This window comes from Mandrillus leucophaeus, unplaced genomic scaffold (assembly GCF_000951045.1).
Source record: "Mandrillus leucophaeus isolate KB7577 unplaced genomic scaffold, Mleu.le_1.0 Scaffold124, whole genome shotgun sequence".
Lineage (NCBI taxonomy): Eukaryota > Metazoa > Chordata > Mammalia > Primates > Cercopithecidae > Mandrillus > Mandrillus leucophaeus.
This window is the reverse complement of record NW_012100765.1, coordinates 4,508,496-4,534,648: the sequence shown is the minus strand read 5'-3', so window position 1 is coordinate 4,534,648 and position 26,153 is coordinate 4,508,496. Positions and strand designations below refer to the sequence as shown.

Sequence of the window (26,153 nt, the reverse complement as noted above, 5' to 3'; positions counted from 1 at the left end):
TGGAATACAGCTGCTGCTGAGAATCAAACTGAACAAGAGCTGTCAAATTACAAGAAAAAAAAAAAAAGTTTAAAGCCATGAGAGAATATATGGAGGATACCATTTCCAAGTTTAAATTTAAAGAAAGACCAAAAATGCCATCTTGATACTCGTAAGGTAAAAAACATCATTCTTTCTTAAGGTTCAACCACATCTCCACCAGGAGCAAATCAGCCGAGCAGGTGTGTTAGTGATGAAGGAAACCCTTGTTCTATTAGAAGTATCTTCAATAGTCAGCAAACATGATGAACAAATTTTTTAAACGTATATAGGTTATAGAACAAGTTTGTCAAAAGGTTCCTAGAATTTTGTTTGATTTTTGTTTGGGTACCTGGTTTCTCGATCCTAAATTAGGCACTTCTATTTCAGTGTATATTCCAATTTAACAAAAACATTTATTTTATAAACAGAAAAGGAAATGAGCTTGGAGATATATTTATGCAATTACCATATCTAATAGTCAATTACATGTCCTTCCATGAACAGATAAATAATATATGCACATACATTTATCAATCTCGTCTATGAGGGAAAGAAGAGAGAAGAAATTAAAATAAGAGCAAACTATTATATACGGCACGCAGTTTTCATTATTTCATATTTGCATAAGGGGATGCAATATTTGTCTTCAATAAGGCTACAAATTACAAATGATTAGTTCAGATCTTTTTAAACCAAACTAAAATATACAAGTTATTAAGTATATCATTCAACCTAGCAGTTATATTTGTTATAACTATTTACCTTAGTTTCCTTATTTTATAAATTAAAAGCAGGAGGAATGTTTGAGGTCATGTAAAGCTATTAAAACATTAATTATTTAAAGATCAAGTTAAATATGTTTTAAAAACAGAATACCTCACAATATCCAGTGGGGGGGAAATTACGAGAAGTGAATGAGAGAACAGAATCAGATCAGATGTACTGTACTTTAAAGTATCCATTAACTAAAGCTACATGAAATTGGAAGGGGAAAAAAAAGAAAAAAAAAAAACCTCTGACATCCACATGAATACCAAATTAATTCATTATGATCAGTGCTACTACAATGAACACAAAATTAATTCATCACAGTGGAATACACAAAGCACTACCCACTTGTTATACCTACTGACAAAAAATAATAGGACGATTATCCTCCACCAGGGTGACACACGTGGCCATGGGCACTGCCGGCTTGTCAGTCACACAAGTGTTTCCTTCCCTGGGAGTCTACACCAAGATATTTTTACAAGGAGGCTCTTTATCAACCACATTAAATGAAGCATAAGATGTGAAGACCTAAAGTATCAATGGTTTTCCCTCCTGCTGTTGCTCCCTGCCAGGGCTGGGTCCTGGGTTAAGCAAGTAAAGCACCTGGGGGCAATATTTAAGAGGGTGCTCACACACTCAGACTTCTGCAAGTCATGGCCCGTGCCTTACACAACCCTGACAGTGAGTCCCACAAGCCCTACACATCGGAAAGCCTAGACTTTAAAGCATAATCACCTCCCTTATTCAGGGGCCCAGGGTTCCTGCCATACCAGAGTAGACTTGCCAGTCCTAACACCTTCCAGTGTCATGACCATGGTCAGCTGTCTTCTCTAAGGCAAGCGCTCTGGATGTCAGTCTCTTGAGAAAGCCTTATGTAAACTTACAAGCGTGAGACTAACCATCAGGGTGCTGGGGTCTACCACAAGACTTCACCATAAGATATGGAAAAATCAAGATGACTTCGTGAATCCCCCCCTTTTTACCTCCTCAGAGTCTCTAGTGAAGAGAAATGGCTGCTGACTTTTGTTTCCCAAGCCATCAGAGATAAAGGACCTGGCACCTGAACCTCAAGGGCTCCGTCTACTTCCACTTCTAGCACCAACGGCTTAGTGTTGTAAGAGTGTCTTTGCTCAGTTACTTCAAGGGGACTTAGTAGGTGGAAAGTCACACGTAAGACAGGAGAGAACCCTTTCCTAGAGAGGATGAGGTCCTCCTTGGTAACGGGAATGTGATGTAATATATCTTCTTCCTTTTATTTGTAAGTACCCCTTAAAGTACCCCTGAAATCCCTGTGGGCAGCTAGGACGTAGAGTTTTCACGTACCATCTATAATACAAGATTATGCTTATGGAAATCTTTCCTCTTTCCCTTGACATGGCGAAAGTTTTTGTTTTTTAGATCTTCAACAATGGGTTCATCTCAGACCCTTTTCCAGAACGGGTCCAAGAAATGCAAATGTCAGCCAATGTAATGAAAGGCACCCATTTAATATCACAACTTGCTAAAGAAGAAACTTGTTTATTCAGAATTTGTCTTGGAGTATACAGGGACTCAAAAGATGGATGCTCCTTCCTTTGCTAAACTGCAATTTTGTTCTTCATCCTTATTACTTAGCCTTTGTGGGGTGCTCATGCTATACCAACACATCTGCACATCACAGATGCGGTACTCAGGTAGGAAGAAACAGGAATCTGATACATCGTGAGAGCCTAGCATTCTATTCCACCTGAGAACAGGGTACCAATAAATGTGAAAGCCTTAGTAGAGGCAATACTTTTAAGCCTGTGTGTGTGGTTAGGGAGGCACAGTAACGGAGTTTTAGCACAGGGTAAAGCATATTCTAAAAGAAAACTAGACTTTTTCAGCTAAACCTAGCTCCATCTGTTTATATAGGACAGAAGTACTCTAACTTGACTGTACATTAGAATCACCTGGGGAGGTTTTAACTCCCCCTCCCTCCCCAATTTAATTGGGGGTGAGGTCAAACATCAGTAGTTCTTCGCCAACCTCCCCAGGTGACTCTAATTTGCAGCCAGGTCTGCAAACCACTGATATCGAGGCCAGATGGCCATATATCGTGTACCTGGGGAAAGAGCATTTTTACTATGAGGGGACACAAATCAGTGAGTAGTTTCCAAGTCCGGCTGGCTATCTGAATCCTATTGGGAGCTTGTATTAAAACACGGACTACCAGGCCTTGCCTCTAGGCCTTGCCTCTAGACCTACTGAATGGGAAGCCCAAAAAAATGAGGTTCAGCAATGTCTGCATATTTTAAAAATACGGCCAGGCACAGTGGCTCACGCTTGTAATTCCAGCACTTTGGGAGGCTGAGGTGGGCAGATCACACGAGGTCAGGAGTTTGAGACCAGCCTGGCCAACATGGTGAAGCCCCATCTCTACTAAAAATACAAAAATTAGCCAGGCATGATGGTACACGCCTGTAATCCCAGCTACTCGGAGGCTGAGGCAGGAGAATCGCTTGAACCTGGGAGGCGGAGGCTGCAGTGAGCCAAGATTGTGCCACTGCACTCCAGCCTGGGCAACAGACGGAGACTCTGTCTCAAAAAAAAAAAAAAAAAATCTTCAAATACATTTTGATTGTCATCTGGGATTAGGACCACTGACCTGGATGAAAGTCAGATGCTCTTACCCCTAACTCGATTTCCAACAGAATGCTTCATGTTTGGAAGAGTAATCTTAGCCTGCCAAAGAATTAGGAATAGCACGGGAAAGGAGTGGAGGAGGGGAGAAGTGTTTAAGAAAAAAATAAAGAGAAAAGAAATTTAAGTGTCCTCTAAGCACCCACAAGTCTGCTTCTTAAAGTGCTGATAATGAGCAGTGTGTGCTGAAAAGACCAATGGAACTAAATTCTGAACCAGTTCATTTCGGCACATCCTGTTTATACGACTATTTAATGAGTCATTCAGCCAGGATGATTTTCTGTCTGAATATGTTAATTGCCATTTTTTTCATAGCTCTCTATTAAACAGTACAGATAAAATAGACATGCTCATGTTTTTAAGCGCTATCAGCCTCTCACCCTCAAGAGAGTGGGCAACAGGAGTAAATAAGGGAAAACTTTCTCTTTTTTAAAGAGCTTAATTCTTTTAACATATATTGGCATTTGGGACCCCACTTCAATTCAAAAGCATATGTTAGAGTTAGCATTAAAGTGAAAATGAAATGAGGTGGTTCTCCCCCATATGCCACTGGCTTCATTATATCACAAAGAATTAGCTCAAATAACAGGCAACAATGTGAATTTTCTTGCTGATAAATTCTTCTACGTTTAGGTCAGTGTGGATATTTGGGGAAGGACAAGTGATAAAGAAACAGAAAAATTCTGACTCACTCTGATACTCCTTTATAAATCAATGTATAATGATTATGATTATTGAGAACCCTTGAAGATCTAGGAAATGGGTGAAAGGTCTAGTTAGAGATTATGTTTAATGAGTGATTAAAAGAATTCATTTTTATGTTTCATTTATCCCCAGAGGATGCAGAATTTAGAAATGAAAATTCCAAAACAACATCAATGCGAAAAGAAGCAATAAACATCAGTGCAAAAAAGCCATATTTTCAAGCACATTATCACTTAATAAATCAAGCCACTCTTAATATTCATTTTAGCATTTATGCAGTTTCCAGTGCCTTAATTTTAAAGAATTTACATTAAACAAATTACATATCATTATACTGCATTCGGAAGGGAAAAAAAAAAAAACAACCTTAAGGCCATAACAACATATTTTATTCTTAACGGCTTTGTTTACAAATATTAAATGGTCAAATTAATAGTGTTCTCAATGGCTTTTTGACAACTCACATTTTTCATAAATGAAAATAAAGCAACCGAAAAGATGAAACTCCAGTGGCAAAGGTTTATTGGTCTTTGTACCTCATTAAAAGGACTTTTATAAATCACGTTTGTTCTTTTGAGTAGCAACTAACACGGCTGAAAAGGACAGGTTGGGTTTTAAAAGAGACAGATATGACCTAAAGGAAACACATTTTACTGTAGTGAAATAAACTGAGGAAACAGTTAGCAGATTAAAAACCCCTTGAAAGGAAGCATCATCTTTGGGAGAAAAAAAAAAAAGAAAAAAAAAAACCTTCGCTGAGGAAAACAGCTGGAAACAGGAAGCTTTTGGGCTTTCATCCTGCCTGCTTTGATTCCACCGCATCCCTATATCATGAAAAGGCAAAGACACTGATTTCAGCTGTGTCTTCTTTCAACAGAAGGGGGATAAGGCTTTGTGGAGTGTGAGCAACCCCATCCAGAAGACCCCCGCCCACCCCAATCATACAAACACTAACAATGAAGTGGAAAAAGAGAAATGGTGATAGATAAGTAGCAACTCACAAATAGCATTTTACAGGCTGTAACAATGAAAGGAGAGTATTTGCTCTAACTTAATTGTTTCTCTCAGCAATTCTCATATGAATTTGCAATCCCCTAAGTGAAAAACACTAACCAAGGTAGATACACTATGACAGGTTTTTTTCTCTCTATTCTTTTATGCCTTTCTAACTTGGTATTTCCAGGAATGCATGACGATGAAAAGTTTCTATTTCTGATATCCAGCGCGTTGTTGTGGCCATTTTTTTGGTTTTTTTTTCATTAGAGAGAAAAGGAGTTAGATGTTACAACCCGTTATGGTCTTAAATCTAAAGTCACTGAATTCTGGTTTTCACTATATTTAGATATCTGAAGTCACTCTATTTAGAGATCCAAAGACCAATAAACCTTTGCGCACTGCAGTTTCATATGAGATGTCCTTTTGGTCATCTCATCTAGATTGTTCCCCACTGCTACCTTGAAAATATTTGTATTCTCATGACATTTAAAGGACAATGCAGCATAGTAAAGGAAAGCTTGGATGAGAAGCTTACATCATCCTTGGTAACTAAATAACAAAGCAGCTCAATAAACAAGATCATACAAATCTAATACACCCAAGTCACAATTTATTCTTCTGTTGCTATTTTGGGATGCCTTTTAAAGTGGGGATTACAAAGCTAGACAATATAGGGGCACATAAATGTAAAACTCTGACTTTGAAAATGCAACCAACGTCAACATAAAATAGGAGGTATATTTCATGCTTTTCACAAAGGAGAACTGATTTTCATACAAGTTAAGGAAAGGAACTTACACTCAAGTTACATACAAGTTAAGGAATTAGCTAATTCATTTTTCTAAAACTATTCTTAATAGACAGGAAAATTTCACAGCATAAGAGGTTTCAAGCAGGATATGTAAAATGAATATCAACTTCATCTTAACAGACGGCTTAAAGTAGGTATCTTCAGATATTCAACCTTACAGTGGAATACTTTGATTCCATGGTAACACTTCAATTTCTAAAACGTCTACATTTGACACTTGGTATGTGCCACCTCCTTACCAATGGATATGAATTACTTTTGATTTATCCTTATTCATTCTAAATGTCTTTTTTATGGAACTGCCTTAGTTACTAGTGAAACACAGTATAACTTTGAGAATCCTCATGCAAGGTTATTTTGACAGGCTACACCGCTAAAATAAAAGTGATCCTCACCAACAAAACAAAATAATTTAGTTATTTGTGTCAAACTTTGAAGGTCTATAGTAACAATGCAGTAGATATCAGAAATAACAATTTTTTTATCATCATGCATTCCTGAAAATTTGAAGTTAGAAAGCCAAAAATTCAGTCTAGACTCTTCATATTTTGGGCACCATCAATTTCATCATCATCATCCTCATCATCATCATCATCATCATCACTAGCCATCTTCTACAATTATGAACAGAATTTTCACATATTATTTCATTCATTCTCAAAAGCAACCTAAGAGGAAGGCCAAACAGGTATACTCCTCCTCATAGAAGAGACAAATAAACTGGGCCCAAGAGGGTAAACAGAGATTCTAGTGATAGCATCCAGATGTCTGACAGAAGTCCTTGTGTTATCCATGAATAAGTACCTAACTCTGACTCATAACTTCCACCAATACCTAGAAAAATAACCAGCTCAAGAACCACCATTTTCAGGTCAAAGTACAGAATTTTTGTTATTCCTAACACATTCTTGGGGAACTCCGTTTCTTTAGGCAATAGTACTAATATGGCCCTGTAGACTTAACAACATACAGGAGGGAGCAGAGAATGACATAGTCAACTTTTCTTTGCAATCTATTCTAATGCCTGGGCACTGTGGCTCATGCCTATAATCCCAGCATTTTGGGAGGCCAAGGTAGGTGGATCACCTGAGGCCAGGAGTTTGAGACCAGCCTGGCCAACATGGTAAAACCCGGTCTCTACTAAAAATATAAAAATTAGCCATGCATGGTGGCACATGCCTGTAATCCACCTACTGGGGAGGCTGAGGTACAAGAATCACTTGAACCCAGGAGGCAGAAGTTGCAGTGAGATGGATCCACCTCACTCCACCCTTGGCGACAGACTCTGTCTCAAAAAAATAAAAAAATAAAAAAAAGGAATCTATTCTAATTGCCCTAATGTACTCCTATCTCTGCTGCTCTTATAAATATGTATTCATTCTGTAACTTACTGATCATCTATCAGGTAGCAAGGCCATTGTCAACAATGTAAGTCTGAATCCATAAATGCCGCTCCCATGAAGTCTACAAAAAGATAAGAAATGTACACATGGGAGAAAACAGAACTCACATCTGCTGAGCATCTATGAAGATGAAACCATTTCCCAGCTCCTTCCTTGAATCCTCACGACAGTTATATGAAGATGAAAACTGAAGACTACTAGTTACCAGTCACTTTTGTGGCACTGGGCTCTCCTACGAAAATTAGAAATCCTACTAATATTTGAGTAAAACTAGCTAACATTTCAATCACTAAAGTGAACACATGCTAATAAGTAGAGACACTATAATTCTTCAATGCTTTAGAGAAAAATATGATTATACCATTAACAATTTAATCTTTTCCTTGTCATTTTAATCTGCCAAGGCTTTGATTTAGAAACAAAATAGATGAGGCAAATCACTGTATTGCCGAACATTGGTATCAATACCAAAAATAAACTGAGGCACACATACAAACACTGACAGAGCTATAACATTCTCGCTCACGCATACTCGCTGCCCCTCTCTGAGTCTGTCCCACCATACACAGTGTGCCCATACTGCCTCTAATTTGTGTTGTCTTTTGGCAAAATGGACTGTAGTGCCAACTTTAAAAACCAACTGAAGTATTAAAACAAAACAGACACCCTCTCCCATATTTGGCAGAAAAAAACCCTAATTCAAATGTTCCAAGCCACCCCCAAGAGCAAGCAATTATAAGGTGCAGAAAGGCAATGGCTTTAAAACAACATGCTAATCCTAATATTAGTACCTTGAAAAAGGAAAGCTGCCAAGATGTTGGAATAGTGCCCAGTTATCCGTCTTACCTACAGCAATAAAACTGTCCTATAAATGTGAACAGGACAGTAAGGATACATTTTGGGGTTAGGTTATTGGCATTTTTTTCCACCTTGCCATTCCCTAGGAGAATAAGCCTGACCTACGGAAGCAAAACACAGCAGATGGTAACTCAGTCCAGTACCAAGAGTACTTAGTCAATCCAAATAATTCACACAAAAATGAAGCAAGATGTTCAATGATTTATGGCGCTAATTTCACAAGAAAATTATGGAATCCTTCTCTTCAATACCATCTTTTTATTGTCATCTGCTGGATAGCTAACTAAAGTGTCTAAAAAGCAATATATTATTATATTACTATCAACAATACATAATAATTACATAATCATTAATAACATAATAATTATTATAGCTAACACTTATGCTGAGTACTCACATCCTCAGTATAATTCTATGAAATAACTAACGCCACTGTACAGATAAGAAAACTGAGAAAAAAGCAACTAGAACAAATAACTATGACATGGAGAACCAACTTTCAAATCTGGGAAACATACACCCTGTCCATGTGCCTGACTACTCCAACAGTATAGGAGTGGGTTTAATCTAAAGATTACTGCAAAAATGAAGAATCAAATAGATTTGCATGGAAATAACACTAGACCTGGATTCAGCTGACCTGACTTGTTCGCTGTGAAACCTCAACAGAGACACCTCTTTGAGAAATGGTTTCTACATCTCTGAAATGGAGTGAATTCAAAGCTGGAAAGCTTGTGCTTCCAGTTTTAAAGATCAGATTCTAAGGATAAACCCTTAAATCCGAGTTTTACTTAAAGACCAGATCACTTTTTATCATTGTTCTAGATCAAGAAATACTGATGACTTCCAGTGGAAATCAAACAGCAGCAGTTTCTCCCTGGTTCAATGATCCTCATCCCACGTGATGCTATCATAAAACTGTACTTCCTCTCTTTGCAGAGAGGATTAGGCTACTTGCTAGTAAATGTAACTCCAATAAACCTAGGAGGACCTGAGGCTGCTACTTCCCAGTTCCCAAGTCAAGTCAGGCTTTTGATAATATATTTTATTTATATACACACATACATTCAGACGAAATCCTCCAATCACCTTCCTGATTCTAAAACTGCATTTTCTTTCTACAAAATGAAGCCAAATGTCCAAAGGAAAACCATCAGCTATGATAATATACACACATTAAAATGTCCACATGCAACAAACACACACATACATATACACACCCCACACACAAAAATACTTCCACAGGCAAGCATGCATTCATTTATTTAAACATAATCACAGTACTCACTCTAAGAGAGGGAGTTTTTAGATAGGTTTTAAGATCTCCAGTGGATGCCTGAAACCTCAGATAGCACAAAATTCTATATACACTATGATTTTTCCTATGTATACATACCTATGATAAAGTTTAGATCAAATATCAGGCACAGTGAGAGACTGACAACAATAACTAAGAGTAACAGAACAATTATAATATACTGCAACCTCAGCATATGATATTTTTTCTTTTTTCTTTTTTTTTTGAGATGGAGGCTCGCTCAGTCACCCAGGCTGGAGTGCAGTGGCCCAATCTTGGCTCATTGCAACCTCCGCCCCCTGGGCTCAAGCAATTCTCTTGCCTCAGCCTCCCAAGTAGCTGGGATTACATGCATCCGCCACCACGCCCGGCTAATTTTTGTATTTTTAATAGAGACGGTGTTTCACTATGTTGGCCAGGCTGGTCTCGATCTCTTGACCTCAGGTGATCCACCCACCCTGGCCTCCCAAAGTGCTGGTATTACAGGCATGAGCCACCAGGCCTGGCCTTTTCTTAAGTGAGGAACTTTTCCCTTGTAACTTACAGGATGCACTCTATGGCTTTCTTTTGGCATATCTGAATTGCCAGATTCACTACTTTTATGCTTTGGGGCCATAGTTAAGTCAAATAAGGGTGACTTGAACCTGAGCACTGCCACAGTAACAGTCAATCTGAAAACCTAGAGGTGACTTGGAGGCAGGGAATATCTAGAGTGTGGATCTGCTGGACAAAGTAAGGATTCACGTCCCGGATTTCATCACATGACGCAAAATGGCGAGCAATTTAGAACTTAGGAGTTATTTCTGGAATTTTCCATTTAATATTTTTGGACCACAGTTGATGGACAGTAGCTAAAACTAGAGAAAATGAAACCACAGATAAGAGGGGTGGGGGTACTACTGTATTCTAATTATCTTTTTTGCCTACCTAAGGGTTACATACTTTGATGCAGTTTAGTTGGATATTAGGCAACTACACATGGGTAGATAAAGAAATGAACACCTTTGCACTTGAACAGCAACAGCTAAGGGGCAGACACAGAGGGAACCACTGAATTCTAACTTTGGCTGAAACTTAGTTGGATGGGGATCAGGGAGAAGATTTCTGGGTGTATTGTGTGTGCTGGGTGCAATCTATCAAGTAGTGATTGGGTTCAAGTGTTGGTGTTGAGGAGTTACCCTCAGTTTCTCCATTCCCCTAAAAATTCTCTAGGCTGAACTAGCCTTTCTAGGCATTCACTCAAGTAAGGTGGAGAAACTGACCCATGTAACCTGGAAATGACTATGACCAGGAGGAGACGCTGAGGCTAATGTGTTGCCTATAAAGTCTCATCCTCAACTTGATGCTATCCAGGAACAAATAACAGAACCAGTGGGGGACAGGGAGGCTTCCTGACCAGAGGACCAGCAACAGTGGAAAAAGGTGACAGGGGAAATGTACCCCCAACACACGCAATACACCCTAAAACTTTCTCCCATCCCCCCCCAACAAAATGCCTCTGGCAAATAACACCTTATTATTTTATATGTGCAACTGTAAACTCATTCTTCTTTAAAGTAAAACTAGAAGCATCTTTAGAAAACTTTGCTGCTTTAAATTGATCTATAACCTACTCCAGGTCCACCGCCCTTTCTTTTAACCAGGCTGTCATTCCTAAATTTTCCTCCATTATAGCAATTCTACCACCACCACTTCTGAAAATGGGTTTTGAATGTTAATATTTTGTTGAATTTTCAAATGCAATGACTATTTCTAACAAGAACTGAGAAACTGCTCCATTATATTTCTCCTCTCTCAATTTGATCATGCTAATAGCTTAAAAATACTCTCTGAGCAGTTACTATGGGCTGAACACTGTTCTCAATGCTTTAGACGCATTAACTCATTTAATTCCCATAGCCCAATGAAGCAGGGACTTGTATTATCCTCATTTTACAGAGAAATTAAATAACTGTTGCCCCAGGTTACAGGTAGTAAGTGGTCAAGCTGAGATTTAAAGCCAGAATCCATGCTTTCCAGCCCACCCTCCCCAGCTCACACTTGCTCTTTAATTATAAAATACCAGAAATCGGCACAGTAAACATTGTTGCTGTGCACATCCTTTTATTCCTAGGAACACTTAATAACAAACTGCAAATAACAAAACCGCAATACATGCTAAATGCTACAAGGTTTCATTTCACCATCCCTACAAGAAATTTGCTTACTTTTAGAAATTATGTGCTGACTTTAAAAAATCCAAACAAAATGTAAATCATATTTTTATTAACTGTTAAACAGATTATCTGAAACATTAGAGTAAACCTCCTCTCAAAAATCATAGCAAGACTCCTGTATGTTATTAAATCTCTTCATATTTTAAACAGGAAAAAAACTCCATTTCTGAGTCCGATATAAGTTGTTAGCCCTTCAAAGTCTGATATAAGTTGTTAGCCCTTCAATAATCCTCACTAAAAAATCAGATTAATTGGAATTTAAATATATCTGTGTGTGTCTTATTTCTGTAAGTCCTTAAGGAACATTATTGTCCACTATTATCTCCAAGTCTTGTGGACTTCGTAAAGGAGTACTAGACACAGGGCAGGTTTTTAAACCATTACATAAAAAAACTTTGATATAATCTAAGTTATTCTCTTCTCTGGTAAAACTAGTTACCTAAAAGCAAGTAGGTACAGCAACATAAAACACTCAGACAGACACACACACACAAACACACAAACACCACCACCACATACTCAGTTAAGATGTTCGTAATATCACTACTTGTTTTTTCAGTTTTAATTCACTATGTCGAAAACTACTCAGAAGATATTTGATGTCTCTCTTGATAGTACAGCATGTAGAGGCAGCCCCCAGAATTATAAATCAAACTGCGTTTAAAAAAGAATGAATTGCTGAAGAATGATCCCCACTAAACATACAGTTTAAAGGCAACTAAGGTCATCAAGAGTAAAATGGCTAGTGGCTTAATGTGACATCCAAAATCTCATCCCCTTTATACTAAAACAATAGAGCGGTGCCTCTAATAAGTTAATATCATTCCTCAAAATCTGTATTGAGAAGCACCTTTAGACCCTCAAATCTGTCTCCCAGAGGAATTCCATCAATCCAGACATTACTGAAGTTATGAGCCAAAAATAAAGGTTAAGGGGGTGTGGGGAATCGCAGGAAGTTAAACTGTTAGGACTCCAGCCAGGGAAATTCCTTTGATAATCAAGCCCTACCTTCACCCTGAAGCGTATCTTTCAAGAGTTGAAATAATAACTTTCTTTGGAATTCTTCATACATGAAAATGTCTGGGAAAATGATCTAAAGCAATAATTCTAAGAAATAATTAAGAGAAATGAAAGCAAAACCAAAGATTTTTAACACTGGTCTTCCACTTTCTGAAACTGCTTTTCATGTTTGTCTCCTTTAAATGTCTACTAAACCAAGGCCAAGTCTCCCCCTGATGTTCTATGCAGCACCTCTTAATGAGTAAGGCCGACAGTAACCACATTCTCTGACTCAAGCTTAAAGGTGCACATTCATAACGTAAAACTCCAGATATAGCGCTCAGTCTGCCCCTTAGACTGACTGAGTCACAGCAGAGGATCCAGAATGGTTTCCATTCCTCTATTTCTCTGTCTAAAGAGTCATGACATTTTCAGGCATTTTGATAGAGAGAGCAAAAAAAAAAAAAAAAAAAGTTAGAGCTTAAAAAAGCAGAAATGTTTATAATATTCCACATTACTTTCTCATTTATATGTGTCCAACTTGACAGAAATTTGAAACCAAAATCCTGAACCACACATTCCAACCCAGAAGCCTTTGTAAAAAGCCCCAGTCAAAAATGTCCAGCAATTCAAACTTCTAAGGATTCAGAAGTCGATAGATCAAACATTTTAATCAAGACTAAGCTTTTAAAATACAAGTTACATAAATATTTACCTCCACTGTCCTCTTCCATATGAATAGGAAGTAATAAATTCCCCCAATATATCTGGTGATTAAAATTCTAAAATACTACTTCGTGAACTTTTAAAGTTTGTGAACTGAGACCTCCACTTTAAAAGGCCTTTCTTTCAAGGGGCCTTCCTTGTTACTCTCCTACGCTCCATGGAAACAGAACATGAGTTAACCATGACCGTAGATTTTCATTTATTTGTATACATCAGTCAGTAGAAGAGGAAATGATATTGGCTTTGTGTTTATGAGCTACATTAGAAATTTGAACAATAGCAGACCTTTACTGAAACAAAAATAAAATATGAATCAACAAGATCTTTGCCAAACAGAGGTCTCAGGACAGCCTTGTTCAGTCTTCTGGGAATCCCACTGCAACAAGCACAATAAAAGCAGGACGTGCCTCATTTCCTTCAACCGTTCAACATGCCTCTCTTGGAGATGTTTGTAAATTTCCTTCCTTTACGCATCAAGCTGGCAAACTGTCGTCATTTCTTTGGGGTAATAATATCCTGTTGATGTCTGAGTAGATCTGTTTTGATTGTTTCTTCCACATAACACATACACTTTTAATATCATTTTCAACACACAATGCACGGAATTATTTTTCAACATATTCGAACATAGTTCAGCAAAGTATGAACGGAAGCAATGAAGGGCAGAAAACGTTAATAAAATCCTAGTTTTATTTTTGGATTTACAACTTAGATGTAGGTAACAGAGTAATTCCAAAAGTGGGAAAAAAAAGCATTCTCTGCTGTTTAGGAAGCTGAAAATACTTACCTCTACAATTTTAATAAGGTATATGTTTTCATTCAATTCCTATACTGGAGTGTGGGGAATTTCACATAGCAAAAGTACCAAATCAGCATTAAAACACTGACTTGTAAAAATGGCAACTTTTATTCTACTGGATATACAAATTACACCACAGTACTTTAACAACAGAGTTCTAAATTCATTCCAAAAGTAAATTATGCTTCAAATCCAGTCAAATACTCTGAGGGATTACAAATTTTTATCTAAATAAATATTTTTTTTTCAAAACTTAAAATTTATTTGGACCTGACGGTATATTTCTTGGACAAAGAAGTTTTACCTAAGCGAAATTATTCCTGATTGAATTGCATTTCTCAATAAAGTTGCATGATATAAAGGGAGAAAATCATACAGAATGACAATTTTTAAAAATAATACTCAAAAAGTAAAATAAGACCAACTCTCAACTAATGTAACTTGCACTAAGGCAGACATTCTGGGTTCAAAAACAGCAAAAACTGATTTGTGAAATACTAAAAATAATTAATCATTGCTGCAAAGCACTAGATTTGGAGCTAAACTAAATGGCATGTACCATTCACTGCAATTCCAGATAACACCTTATTTTACACATGCAATAAGAATCATGAACATGAAAAATGTTCAGTGTCATTAATCCAGAAAATGCCAATTTCTAAAAGAACACAACCAGATACTATTTCGACTACCATGTTAATAAGATAAAAATAATACAAACTGGCACAGCCTTCCTAGATAGCAATTTGGCAAGATACATAAAGAGCCTTTCACCTAATAATTCCCTAGGAAACTATCCTAATAACATCCTTGCAAATGCAGACAAGTATTTATGTGCAAGGAGTTTAAGATGTGGTCGACAGCTGCAAACTGTTAAAATAAATTATGGAAGACCCATGTGATGGAGTATTACAGTGCCTTTAAAAATCACACTTTCAAAACATTCAAGGACATTGGAAAATATTCATGGTAAAATATGAAGTTTAAAAGCAATAAACAAATTTCATGTTATGTTTTTAAAAACCAAAGGGAGACAGAATCTACACAGTAATCAAAATATTAACATTGGCTATCTCCACAATGAGGGTACGTTACATTTTAATAAAAAATAAAATAAAGGGGTAGGTGTGTGTGTCTACATATATCTGTGTGTATGCATATATATCTGTATATATACGTGTATGGTGTCTATACAGAGACAGATATTTATAGTATAGTTTCAAACTTGAAAGATCTCATAGTCTATTATTAAGAATTTATCAAAATCGAGTGGGAGTGGTAATATGTAGATGACCCAAGAATGGCAGAATGCTGGTAATTATTGAAACTGTATGACGGCAACATAGAAAATGATTCTACTATTGTGTATACACTGCATGTGTTTAAAATTTTTTCAAAATAAACAGTTAAAAAATAATTAAAAGGCAAGAAAAAATACAGTAGCGTCATAAGATCAACCCTGAAAGAAATACCGGTACTTCTGAATGAATATCTAGTAAGATTTCAATAGGCAAAGTAAGTACTTAAGGGTAGTAGGCAGGATACTGAGCAAATAATACTGAAGAAAGGCAATGACCTTGAGGATCAGGCCAGTGAATAACTGGTCACAAACTAATGGAATCTTACTGCTCCTTCTAGTATTAGATGAAATCCCCTGATAGAAGATAAAGGGGCACCATCTTATGGATTTCAATCAGGATGTAATTCTCCTAATAAGTGGGCATTTCACCTATGCAAATCTTCACCTGGCATGAAGGCGATAAAACAGCGTCACTGACTAGTGCAGACTTCAGGTCCCACCCTTGGTCACTGAAGGAAAACTATTCCTTTTACTGGACAGTGATTCCTGCATAATTCTCATGGGTTCTTTATTCTCACTGGACAAAACCTCTCTGAGATCTAGGCATGATGAACAGTGGAAAACAAAGAGCTCATTTTTAAAACCCTCTACTCATGCCTTATCATTCCTAGCCCTCAGCTTTTTTTTTTTTTTTTTTTACATCAATAGCCCATCTCCATATAAATGTCTAATTTTGCAACACTTTAGGTGCCACAATGACTGTGTGAATGAGTCAGAATATGCATTACCAAAGAGTGAAAGAGTGTAGTTTTCCTAACCAATATCTATTTTTGAAAAAATTTTTTAAAAGCACATTGCTTCTTATAATTTTTCCATAAATATCTAACTACTCTCAAAGCTACCATTTAGACTACAAATGCATCCTTCAGTTTGTTAAGGAAAATTTCCATCACTTGCAACTATAAATTTGGAAAATGCAGTAACCTTTAATGGCATACAAGATATGATTTTGCTTTCTCATATTTAAAAAAAAAAAAAGCTGCTTATTCCTGAAGTAATTTTTCAGAACCTATATGGTTTTATAATTTTAAAGCTGATCCCCAATGTTTGATAATTCTCTATCTCTTCTTTCTTTGTATTTCAATCCCAAAATCTTTTAGTTATCTTTGAAAATACATATGCATTAAAGTTTGAGGCCAGACAGCCAGCATATACTGGTAGCCCCTGCTAAGGCTAATTGAGTTATCATAAACATGTAAATCCCTTTGTATAGAGAAGCGTGGCTTTTCCTTGCCATCTAAGATGAAACTATAAAGATAAGCAAGATCTATGTTCTTGATTTGCTTTGCATGTAAATTCTTTCACATAGATAAGCTCTTGATATGTATTCCTCTTCTGAAAGATCAAAGATCATTCTTCAAAAGCCAGGTTTTTCTCCTATCTTCCATCTCTTCTCAGATTTCTACTGTATCTTTTCCCCATGGCTAATGTTCTCCGAAGAGAACCAAATTAATGAACACTGACATTCTTCATAACTATTTTAATGGCATCCTGTGGTGACGATGCAGTAACAGGACTATTGTGGCATCGAGCAACATGGTCTCCATGCTTACTTCCTGACAGTGCCTCAATCACTGAGCATGTGTTTGAAATATTATGCATTCATACATGCACATCCATGAGCATACACACACACCTATCCATGCGCGCACGTGCACACACACACATATACACATACACCCCCCAATCATACCTACCACCATGCTGGTCAGCACCCACAGCCAAGGAAAAGTAAAGGCCTAAAAACTAATCTAGAAGATGTAAACCTGGTAACAGTTAATTCAAATAAATCATTAAATACAAAAATTTAAAGAAATACACAGCTGCTGATTATCTCAATTCTTAAACTTGGCTCTTACAGGTTCATTACAATTAAAGCCTCTTCCAAAGTGAACTCTGCTCAGGGCAGCCTTAGCATTCGACTTTTTTTGGACAGAAGCTTTTGGTAAGTAAAAAGCAAACAATAAACAGAGGAAAAACATACGATTTAATAAAAGGAGCACACGTAAAAATATATGGATGCACAAAGCAATTGATGTATATTATTTACTTTTTTTTACAATGTTTATAGAATAGTACAATTTGTATATAATGCATACATTATCTGATTATGAATAATACATATATAATATATGGTTTATTACTATTAAAATTATTACCATATAATGGTAACTGAATTTGTGCCAGGCATAATGCTAAGCAATTAATAAACATGCTCATTTGATCCGGCCCCACTCTATAAAGAACTATAATATTACTTTCTTAAGGATGAAAATAACTTCAGCAAGATTAAGAAACCTGCCTAATTTCAGAGGAAAACACATTAACATAAAGCCATAAAGACAGTTACCTGTTCTTGTTCAGTCCTGTATCACCAAAACTTAATGTAAAGATGGAGAAACAAATTAAAGTTAAAAGATCTAAGAAGTCAGGCAAGTAGATGAGAGGGAAAAAAGTCAGAGAATGCAAGGTAGGAAAAGAACCCAGAGTATAAAACTCATGGGACAAAATGGCCTCACCAAGTTGAGTACGGTCACACTCATCTGTTCATTCATCAGGCATGTACTGAGTGCTGACTATGTTCTGGTTACTGAGCTACGTACAGGCACATGGCTGGGGTGCAAGCTCTGAAGACATGATCCTGACCACTCCAGAAACTACAGTTCCGTCAGGAAGACTAAGTGCCTCAGCAGGTGTGATTGCCGGCACATGCCCCAGCAGACATGAGGACAAGCTGGAGGGACAATCAGATCAGTCTTCTGGGTTAAGAAAAACTCCCATGAAGTGGTAGACGTGAGCTGAGTTTTGAAAGAGTAGGAGGTATAGAAGAAGGCTGTGTTCCAAAGTCCATTGCTTCAAAGAGGTAAAGCAGTAGAAAGGTCAAAGCCAATCAGACACGTTACTGACGACGTTTTGAGGTGGAATCTGCAGAGAGTGCTGCGGAAAGAAGCCAGATCATGGCACATTATATACAGAATGTCGTGTGAGAAAACTTGGCTTGAAAAGGACAGAACAAAATGAGGAGAAAAATTAGTCTCAAAATTTGGAGGGGGGTAGGTGTATTTAAATCCATCTTTAAATTTAAAAAGCCATCTTTAATTTTAAGATAGGAGAAATGGGCATATTAAAATGCTGAGGAGTCAGGAGAGAAGAGGAGGTTGGTGATTCCAGAGAAAGAGGGAGAAAGACTCCTGGCGAACATGCCCTCAGATGTAAGAGGGTGACGGTAACAGCTATTGAGACTAGCAAATATAGACGTGATTACAAAATCAGATTGGGTTTAAAAGAAGTTTCCAGAAAATGGTGGTGGTGGTGTGTATATGATAAAAGACCAATTCCAAAGGCGTGTGTAACAGCGATCATTCAGTGATGAATTATGGAGACAGGGCTGTAGATGGAGAAGATGACTGGACATGAGTTTGGGAGTCTTTTTTATTTTCTAATTGTTACCTTGAACAAGTCATTTAACCTCAACCTCAGTATCCCTAACTCTTAAACAAGGATGACAGTCCACTTAACTTTTTTTATGACATATCTGAAAGCACAGAAACTGGTTCATGGAAAATGCTCACTAAATCTTGGGTTAGTCTTATCTAAATCTAAAATAATACACTGCCGGGTTTTTGGGGGGTCTTTTTTTAAAAAAAGAAAAAAATGGTTTATAACCAAAGTGAAGCAAAAGCGACAGCTTTCCATTAGGTGAACCCAAGCAGAAGACTGAGAGAAAGAGAGAAAGGCAGTCTGATTATGCAACTGTAGAAGGTTAGCCTCTTGAGACACAGAGCAGAATGGGGAGTGATCTGGAAGCCTTGATAGAGAAAAACTAAGTAGGAAACACGATGGTGAGCATTAGAAGAGGAAATGGCTGTAATCTTTAAGAGTGTGGTCAGGGAAGGCTTTCTGATATGGGATTTGAGGGAAGAGAGAGATGAAGGACCCAACTATGGAGAACCTGAGTCAAGTGTTCCTAACAGAAAGGATAACAAATGTGAAGACCCTGAGGTGGGAGCTTGCATGGTGCATTTGCAGAACACCAAGAAAGAGGTGTGGCTGGGGCAGAGTGGGAGATAAAGCAGATGGTATCACAGAGGTACCAGGGAAGCCACATACCATTTTAAGGTCTTTGACTTTAACTAAATAAGGTGGGAGGTCAGTGAAGTGTTCTGAGAAGAGGAGGAATAACATCCAAATTATGTTTTAAGGATCACTGCTCCATTAAAAAACAGACTAACTAAGGTCAAGGGCTAAAGCCGGCAGTTCAGTTAGCAGACTATTACCAGAGTGCTACAAAGTCCTAGCAATAGAGGTTAGGAAAAGTGGTTGAATTCTTAAAAGTCAGAACCTTGTGGGAAATGGTTATAACAAGAGCCCCTAATGAATAACACCACCCTTCACCCATGCTTTTGTGGAGTTTCTTACCACCCTGACACTGGACTATGCCATGTGACATGCTTTGGCCAATGGAGTATCTGCAAGCATGATGTAAGCAGAGACTTAAAAAGTGCTTGCTCATTGGATCTTGCTCTTTTGTGGGGCTGGCTGATTTTCTACCATGATGTGAAGAACCCTGAGCCAGCCTCTGGACGCCTAAACCATGTGGAACAGAAGTGAGCCAATTCAGTTGATGCCTCCCTAAACCAACCAGGCCCTCCTGTCCACCTGCCATCAGACTGTATCCTCATGAGTGAGTGACCTCCAGTGACATCAACAAGAGAACCAACTGGCTGAGCTCAGTCCAAACAGGTGAACTACATACAGATTTGTGTGCCAATAAAATGGTTATTGTTTAAAATCACTAAGTTTGGGGAATGTTTGCTATGCAGCAATAGATAATAAATATAAGCTAATAACATTTATGAAGACTTTAAATGTACAATATAAGAGAAAATGAAGATATGAATAATTCCCTAGAAGTTAAGTCTGAGAAATGGGAAAACTAAAGGTGTCTTCAAATGAGATGGGAAGGCTGAGGAAGAAAGTAAATCAAGTGTAAAACCCAGAGGATTTATAAACATCCTCAGTGCAAGCAAAGCTACATATAATTCTGTTTAGGTATAAGCAGTAAAGCAATGGTGACTCCTCAGACACACACAGCAGCTCCAATCAGGGAAGTGTGAGAGTCCAGGCCCTTGCTGGTTAGAGCTTTCTCCATCTCTCTTCTGTTTGACCTTGGATTTCAATTTTTGCCATGAGCAATAAATTGAAAGTAACAAAAATTACAATAATCATTTATATAAGTTTTCATATATCCATTATTCTCCAAATAATACTTTTTGCACAGTAACTTTTCTGCCCATCATTTATCCTAAGTGATTACATGAATTAATGGCCCACCATTAAGTACTTAGCAAAACACCTTGAATGCCTGCTTCAAGATTTAGATCTTGAAACAGACAGTGGTCTTTATATGCAAAATCTCTAATGACTTCTAGAATGCATGGAGTTTATCTTCCTTACATTACCAGCAATATGATGATTTGCTGTCTGTTATATAAAATGTTTAAATGTTTACAGCTAATATGAATTCATCAGGTACAGTTAAGTAGAGCAAATTTAGTTCTATGAAACTTTACACAACTTCACAGAAACAAAATATCAAAGACTCTATCAAGGAGCTATAAAAACTGTGTATTAGAAAATAGAAGCAAAAATGAAAAAATGTGTGCAAAGATATGGAAATAACCAAAATCACCAAATATGTAGGAGAGACTTAAGTAAATGATGGTAAGTCTAACAGTTTAACACTAGTCATTAAAAAATTCAGAATGTAAACTATTGGAAAACATATTCTATATATGAAAAAATGACATAGAAAAAGAACACAAAGGTATGTAAGCACTGAATAAGTGTGTTTTAATTGCTTTTGATTGCCCAACAAAAATTTTTTTAACTGTCAGATAACACATGTGAAGCAAGGATGAATAACCCAGAAAAATGAAAACTGTGTGAACATATACGAAGGGACACAGACAAAAACCAAAGTTTATCAGTAACATAATAGTATTTTTAAAAAGTCATTGGAGGATTTTTTGCTGTAAATCTGTTTAAGTGTATAAAATCTGAAAGAGAATAAAGAAGTGCGACCGGGTCCTTGTATTTTTTTGTGTTTTTTCTCACAATTATCCAACATTTTAACAAGCAGAGGTGTCACAATAGCATCTTGAAAATTAAGATTTAGTTCCCTATATTCTTACATATTTATACATATCCAAGCCTGCCACACAAAAAAGAACATTCAACCCAAACTCACCAGACTATTATCTGAATGGCACTAATCAATGCTCTTCAATAATCTTCAGCACAAAGAGGGAAAATAGGTGGAAACAGGATATTATGAAAGTAAATTACATGAGCAGCATTAGCAACAACATGAGGCTCCCAACAGGATCATGAATCCTAAAAAGTTAAGACGTGCTCTGGCCAGGTGTGGTGGCTCATGCCTTAATCCCAAAACTTTGGGAGGCCCAAGGCAGGCAGATCGCTTGAGCCTGGGAGTTCGAGACCAGCCTGGACAACATAGTGAAACCCCATCTCTACAAAAAAATACAAAAATTAGCCATGCATGGTGGCCCACGCCTGTATTCCCAGCTCCTCGAGAGGCTGAGGTAGGAGGATTGCTTGAGCCAGGCAGGTCAAGGCTGCAGTAAGCCCCGATAGTACCACTGTACTTCAGCATGGGCAACAGAGTAAGACCCTGTCTCAAAAAAAAAAAAAAGAAGAAGAGGGGTTCTAACATTGAGAAACCACGGTACCAACTGTCCCCATTTCCTCAGCTATCAAACAGATGGAATCTGAATCTCTCCCAGAGGTATTCTGGCAAATTTGAGAAATATAATAAAAATAATTATTATTTCAGAGCCTAAAATAAAGCCTATGTAAATTCGTAATATGGAGCATTGACCAGCCATAAGACAGGATGGTGCTACTGTGCACACGATTCACTTACATGCTGAACTGAGATACTCTAGGACCTTCACATTCTTCTTGCATTTCCCTGCTTAGTATATGTGTAACTTCATCTATGCTTAATTAGCAATAGTCTTCATTGATGTCATGAATAAAGAACCCAAGAAAATCAGGTAAGTGTCATTTCCCAACTGCAAAAGCAAGTTGTTGAAAGTACTCCATAAAAAATATAAAGTATGAGCTGTGGTTGCTAAATGATTCTAAAAAGAAGAAAATGAAGGGGCTTCACTTCTTTCTTCACTTTACCAGGGAATTGAAAATTCAGTTTAGTGCTATAAGAATCTTCTCATCCCTCCACCTTCCCATCCCCTGAAGACCTCCCCACACCCAATGCACAAATACACTCATCAACAATTGAAAGCAATCCCATAAATTAATAATTCAAATTGATTAAGCTACCTAAAGTGAATTTTTATTTCCATGGAGGAATAATAATTTTCCTAGAAATTCTCTGTTCAATATAAGGCCAATGATAGCATAAGAATGTCTCTAGGAATCAATTTATTCTGTCAAATTTTAACCTTTAGAAGACCAGATCAAAGCAGCGTCTTATCATCTCGGCATTGATAAAGTACTGTAAAATAAAGCTTGTCTATAAACGCATTGAGTCACTTAAATAAAAAGCAATATGTTTCACTTCTTCAGCTATATAAATATAGATATGTATATATAAAAACAAGTATCATCCCACATCCACATATATATGGCATGTGCACATGGGAAGGATCGATGATGTTTATAGATGTCTATATGTATTTATATAGAGATATACATAGGCTCCCAAGCAAAATGTTCGTTGTTTTTAAATTCTCTGATTTTTGTTGGTAACAGTTATTTCTTGTTAACCACATAGTAAATATGAGACTATCACATTATGTAAACCATGCAAAGCTGATTGAGTTACATTTTTCCCTGAAACACATATTCTGTGAATTTATAAATGAAGATGCAACTTTTGAACAGGAACACACGGCTTTATTTATGAGCAAAGAACTGGTGAAAGAAAATGTGATCACACAGAACAAGCAATGGTCAGGTTAAGGAGAAAACACCAGGGGAAAGCCTGCCATTCATTAGGCAGGAATCTTAACATAATTGTCTGACATTGCTTCACAGTTTTATTCCTATTACTAGTTAACCATAAAATTTATGTAGAAAGATTTCACTGTGAAATCAGTGTTCCTTAAGCCACTATAGGCTTGTGACATTTTTTCTTTCAGCCTATTCGTCGCAATTCAGAGTCTAATTATCCAGTTTGTGAAATACCTAGACCTTGGTATCGTTTCCTTTTCTCATATTTCTTATTTGGCTTCTGCACTATGTCTTTGTGACAAGGCAGAGGGGCTCAGAAAAATGGTGACATTCCTATCAACCAGCACTGCTACTTACTAGGAATTCTGGAAGTGAGTTTATTTGGAAAGACTGGAACAGCTGTCTAACAATTTTCCCCAAGAAACAAAAATAAATGGAATTATCGTTTCCTCACAATAGATTATTCATCAAGCAAAAATTATGATAAATCAGATTCAAGTAGAAGGAGTATTTTTAGCATGAAAATAACTTTCTTCAAACAGTTAGAGTAATAAAAAATAATGAACTTAACTCATTACCTTAAAAGCATGTTATGTAAATGTTATCTTCTAGCTTCTAATAAAGAATAACACTTTGATTTACCTTTCATGCACTGCAATGACCTTAAATAGAGATGTCAGTAAGTCTCTTTACTGCTTTACAACACCAAAAGCAAACTGTACACATTAAGTCAAATCTCATAATGCAAAACTTCCTTTCTCCCATGTGTTTCCTACCTACGTTATACGTTATCCTTCCAAGAAAATCACACCAGAACTGTCAGCTTACTCTCACCTCTACTTTATTTCTCCAGCTTCCCCACAGTGAGTTATCTGATAAAGGCCACATGCCTTCTGCAGGGTCATCCACCATTGCTCTGAAAAGTGCAGGTTACTTTAATAACCCTTTTACCTTTGATAGAGTATGACATCCACAGCACTTATGAGACGCAATCGGGTTTATAATAAATATCTAGATAGAAAATTTTCTTAAGACTTGAGTCCTCAGGATTTGTCATCCTCTTTCTAAAGTCTCATTTTTAAAGGGAGTTTTTAGAAGGCTAACTATTGGAAGACCATTGCCTTCCTGAACCAGTATGGTTGGATGTGTGGCTTAAACAACATATATTTACAGTCCTCTGGCTTTAGACTTGAGAAGAAGCACCCATGAACGGTCGGATGGAAACAGCTACCATCCCCAGGGCTGGGGAAACACAGGGAAGTGGTTGGGTTTTCAGAGTCTGTAAACTCAGAGAGACGTGATGAGAAAGAGACACTAGCAGACTGGGTCTGTTATCTCCAAGGAGGTTAATTTTAGGAATGTAGACAAAAGTAAAAACTGGAAAAGACTGATGTTACCAGAATGATGATAACAAGAACAGGAAAGGAAAAGTTCTTCCTCCTCTAGCCTTCTACTCTCCCTCCAGCGCCTCCTACTGGTAGAGGCTGACATGGAGACCAGCATACCTTTTTACAAAATATATGTAGTTAGCCTCAACATCACAGAATATATTAAGAAAGGCAGACTTGGAGCGTCCTAAAGTTTAACGTGTTAAAAACTGTGTAGTGAGAAAAAAATCTGCACAATAAAATATAGGGGAATATGTACTCATAATTCAGAGGGAAATTACACTTTGAAAAACATTTTCACCCTATAAAAAATACAAGTGGAGTCTAGAAAACATCACATTTGACAGTTATATAAAATAGAATATCTCTATAAAATAGGTGTCAACACAAAAGATTTGTGAAGAGATGTAAAAGCAGATGGATGTAATAGGAAATATTGTAAAAAAACTAAAAATGCATTAACAAAATTAAAATTTGCATAAAATTGTAGAAAAATCGTCAGTGATGTAGAGACAAACTTGAAAAGTTCTCTTAGAATAATACATGGAAAAAAGGAGATAATAATAAAAGAGGGAGTACTGAAGACCAAAGATGAAAATATCTACCATAAACACACAGTCATCATGAATCGCTTATGCTTGAGGAACGGCAAGTATTATTTTGCGGAACTGTTTAACACATCTTTCTAGGTTCAAAAGAGATCTAGTTAAGAAAAAACTTTAAAAACTGAAAAGCAAATTAAAACGTACACTACAGAAAATAAGCCACATTTTCAGCTATTACAAATATAAAAATAAATCTCATTTGAAATACTGAGAAAGTCCTAAAATATTTATTGGGACAGAAAGAGTATAAGAAATTTTAAGACACAGAAACTACACCGTTTCTTTACTGGCCACACCGCAATAAAACTAGAAAGCAGTTATGAAAATTTTAAAAGCAAAAGTTGATAATCTCTTTGAAATTTAAGTGACAGTTCAAGGTAGCTATTGTATTAAAAGGAAAAAACTACCAAAATAACTTCAAAAACTAATAATACAGAGAATATTACATTATCAACAAAACTTAGGGAATGTAGCCAAATTTTTACATGATACAAATTCATGATCTGGAACATAAGAGTGAAATAATTTAACTCAACAGT

General features: G+C 36.9%; 1 protein-coding gene across 5 annotated transcripts in view; it reads right to left on the bottom strand.

Annotated features, from left to right (window-relative positions):
- The window catches only part of TCF4 (transcription factor 4), a 479,608-nt gene that overhangs the window by 314,358 nt on the left and 139,097 nt on the right, over positions 1 to 26,153 (bottom strand). The window contains exon 1 of one of the 5 annotated variants that reach the window (XM_011971723.1): positions 13,454 to 13,643. The exons of the other annotated variants lie outside the window; for them this stretch is intronic. Coding sequence (XP_011827113.1) covers positions 13,454 to 13,472 — 19 coding nt within the window. The 5' untranslated portion in view covers positions 13,473 to 13,643. Of the gene's footprint in view, positions 1 to 13,453; positions 13,644 to 26,153 lie in introns of those variants that run through there. 5 annotated transcript variants of the gene reach the window in all.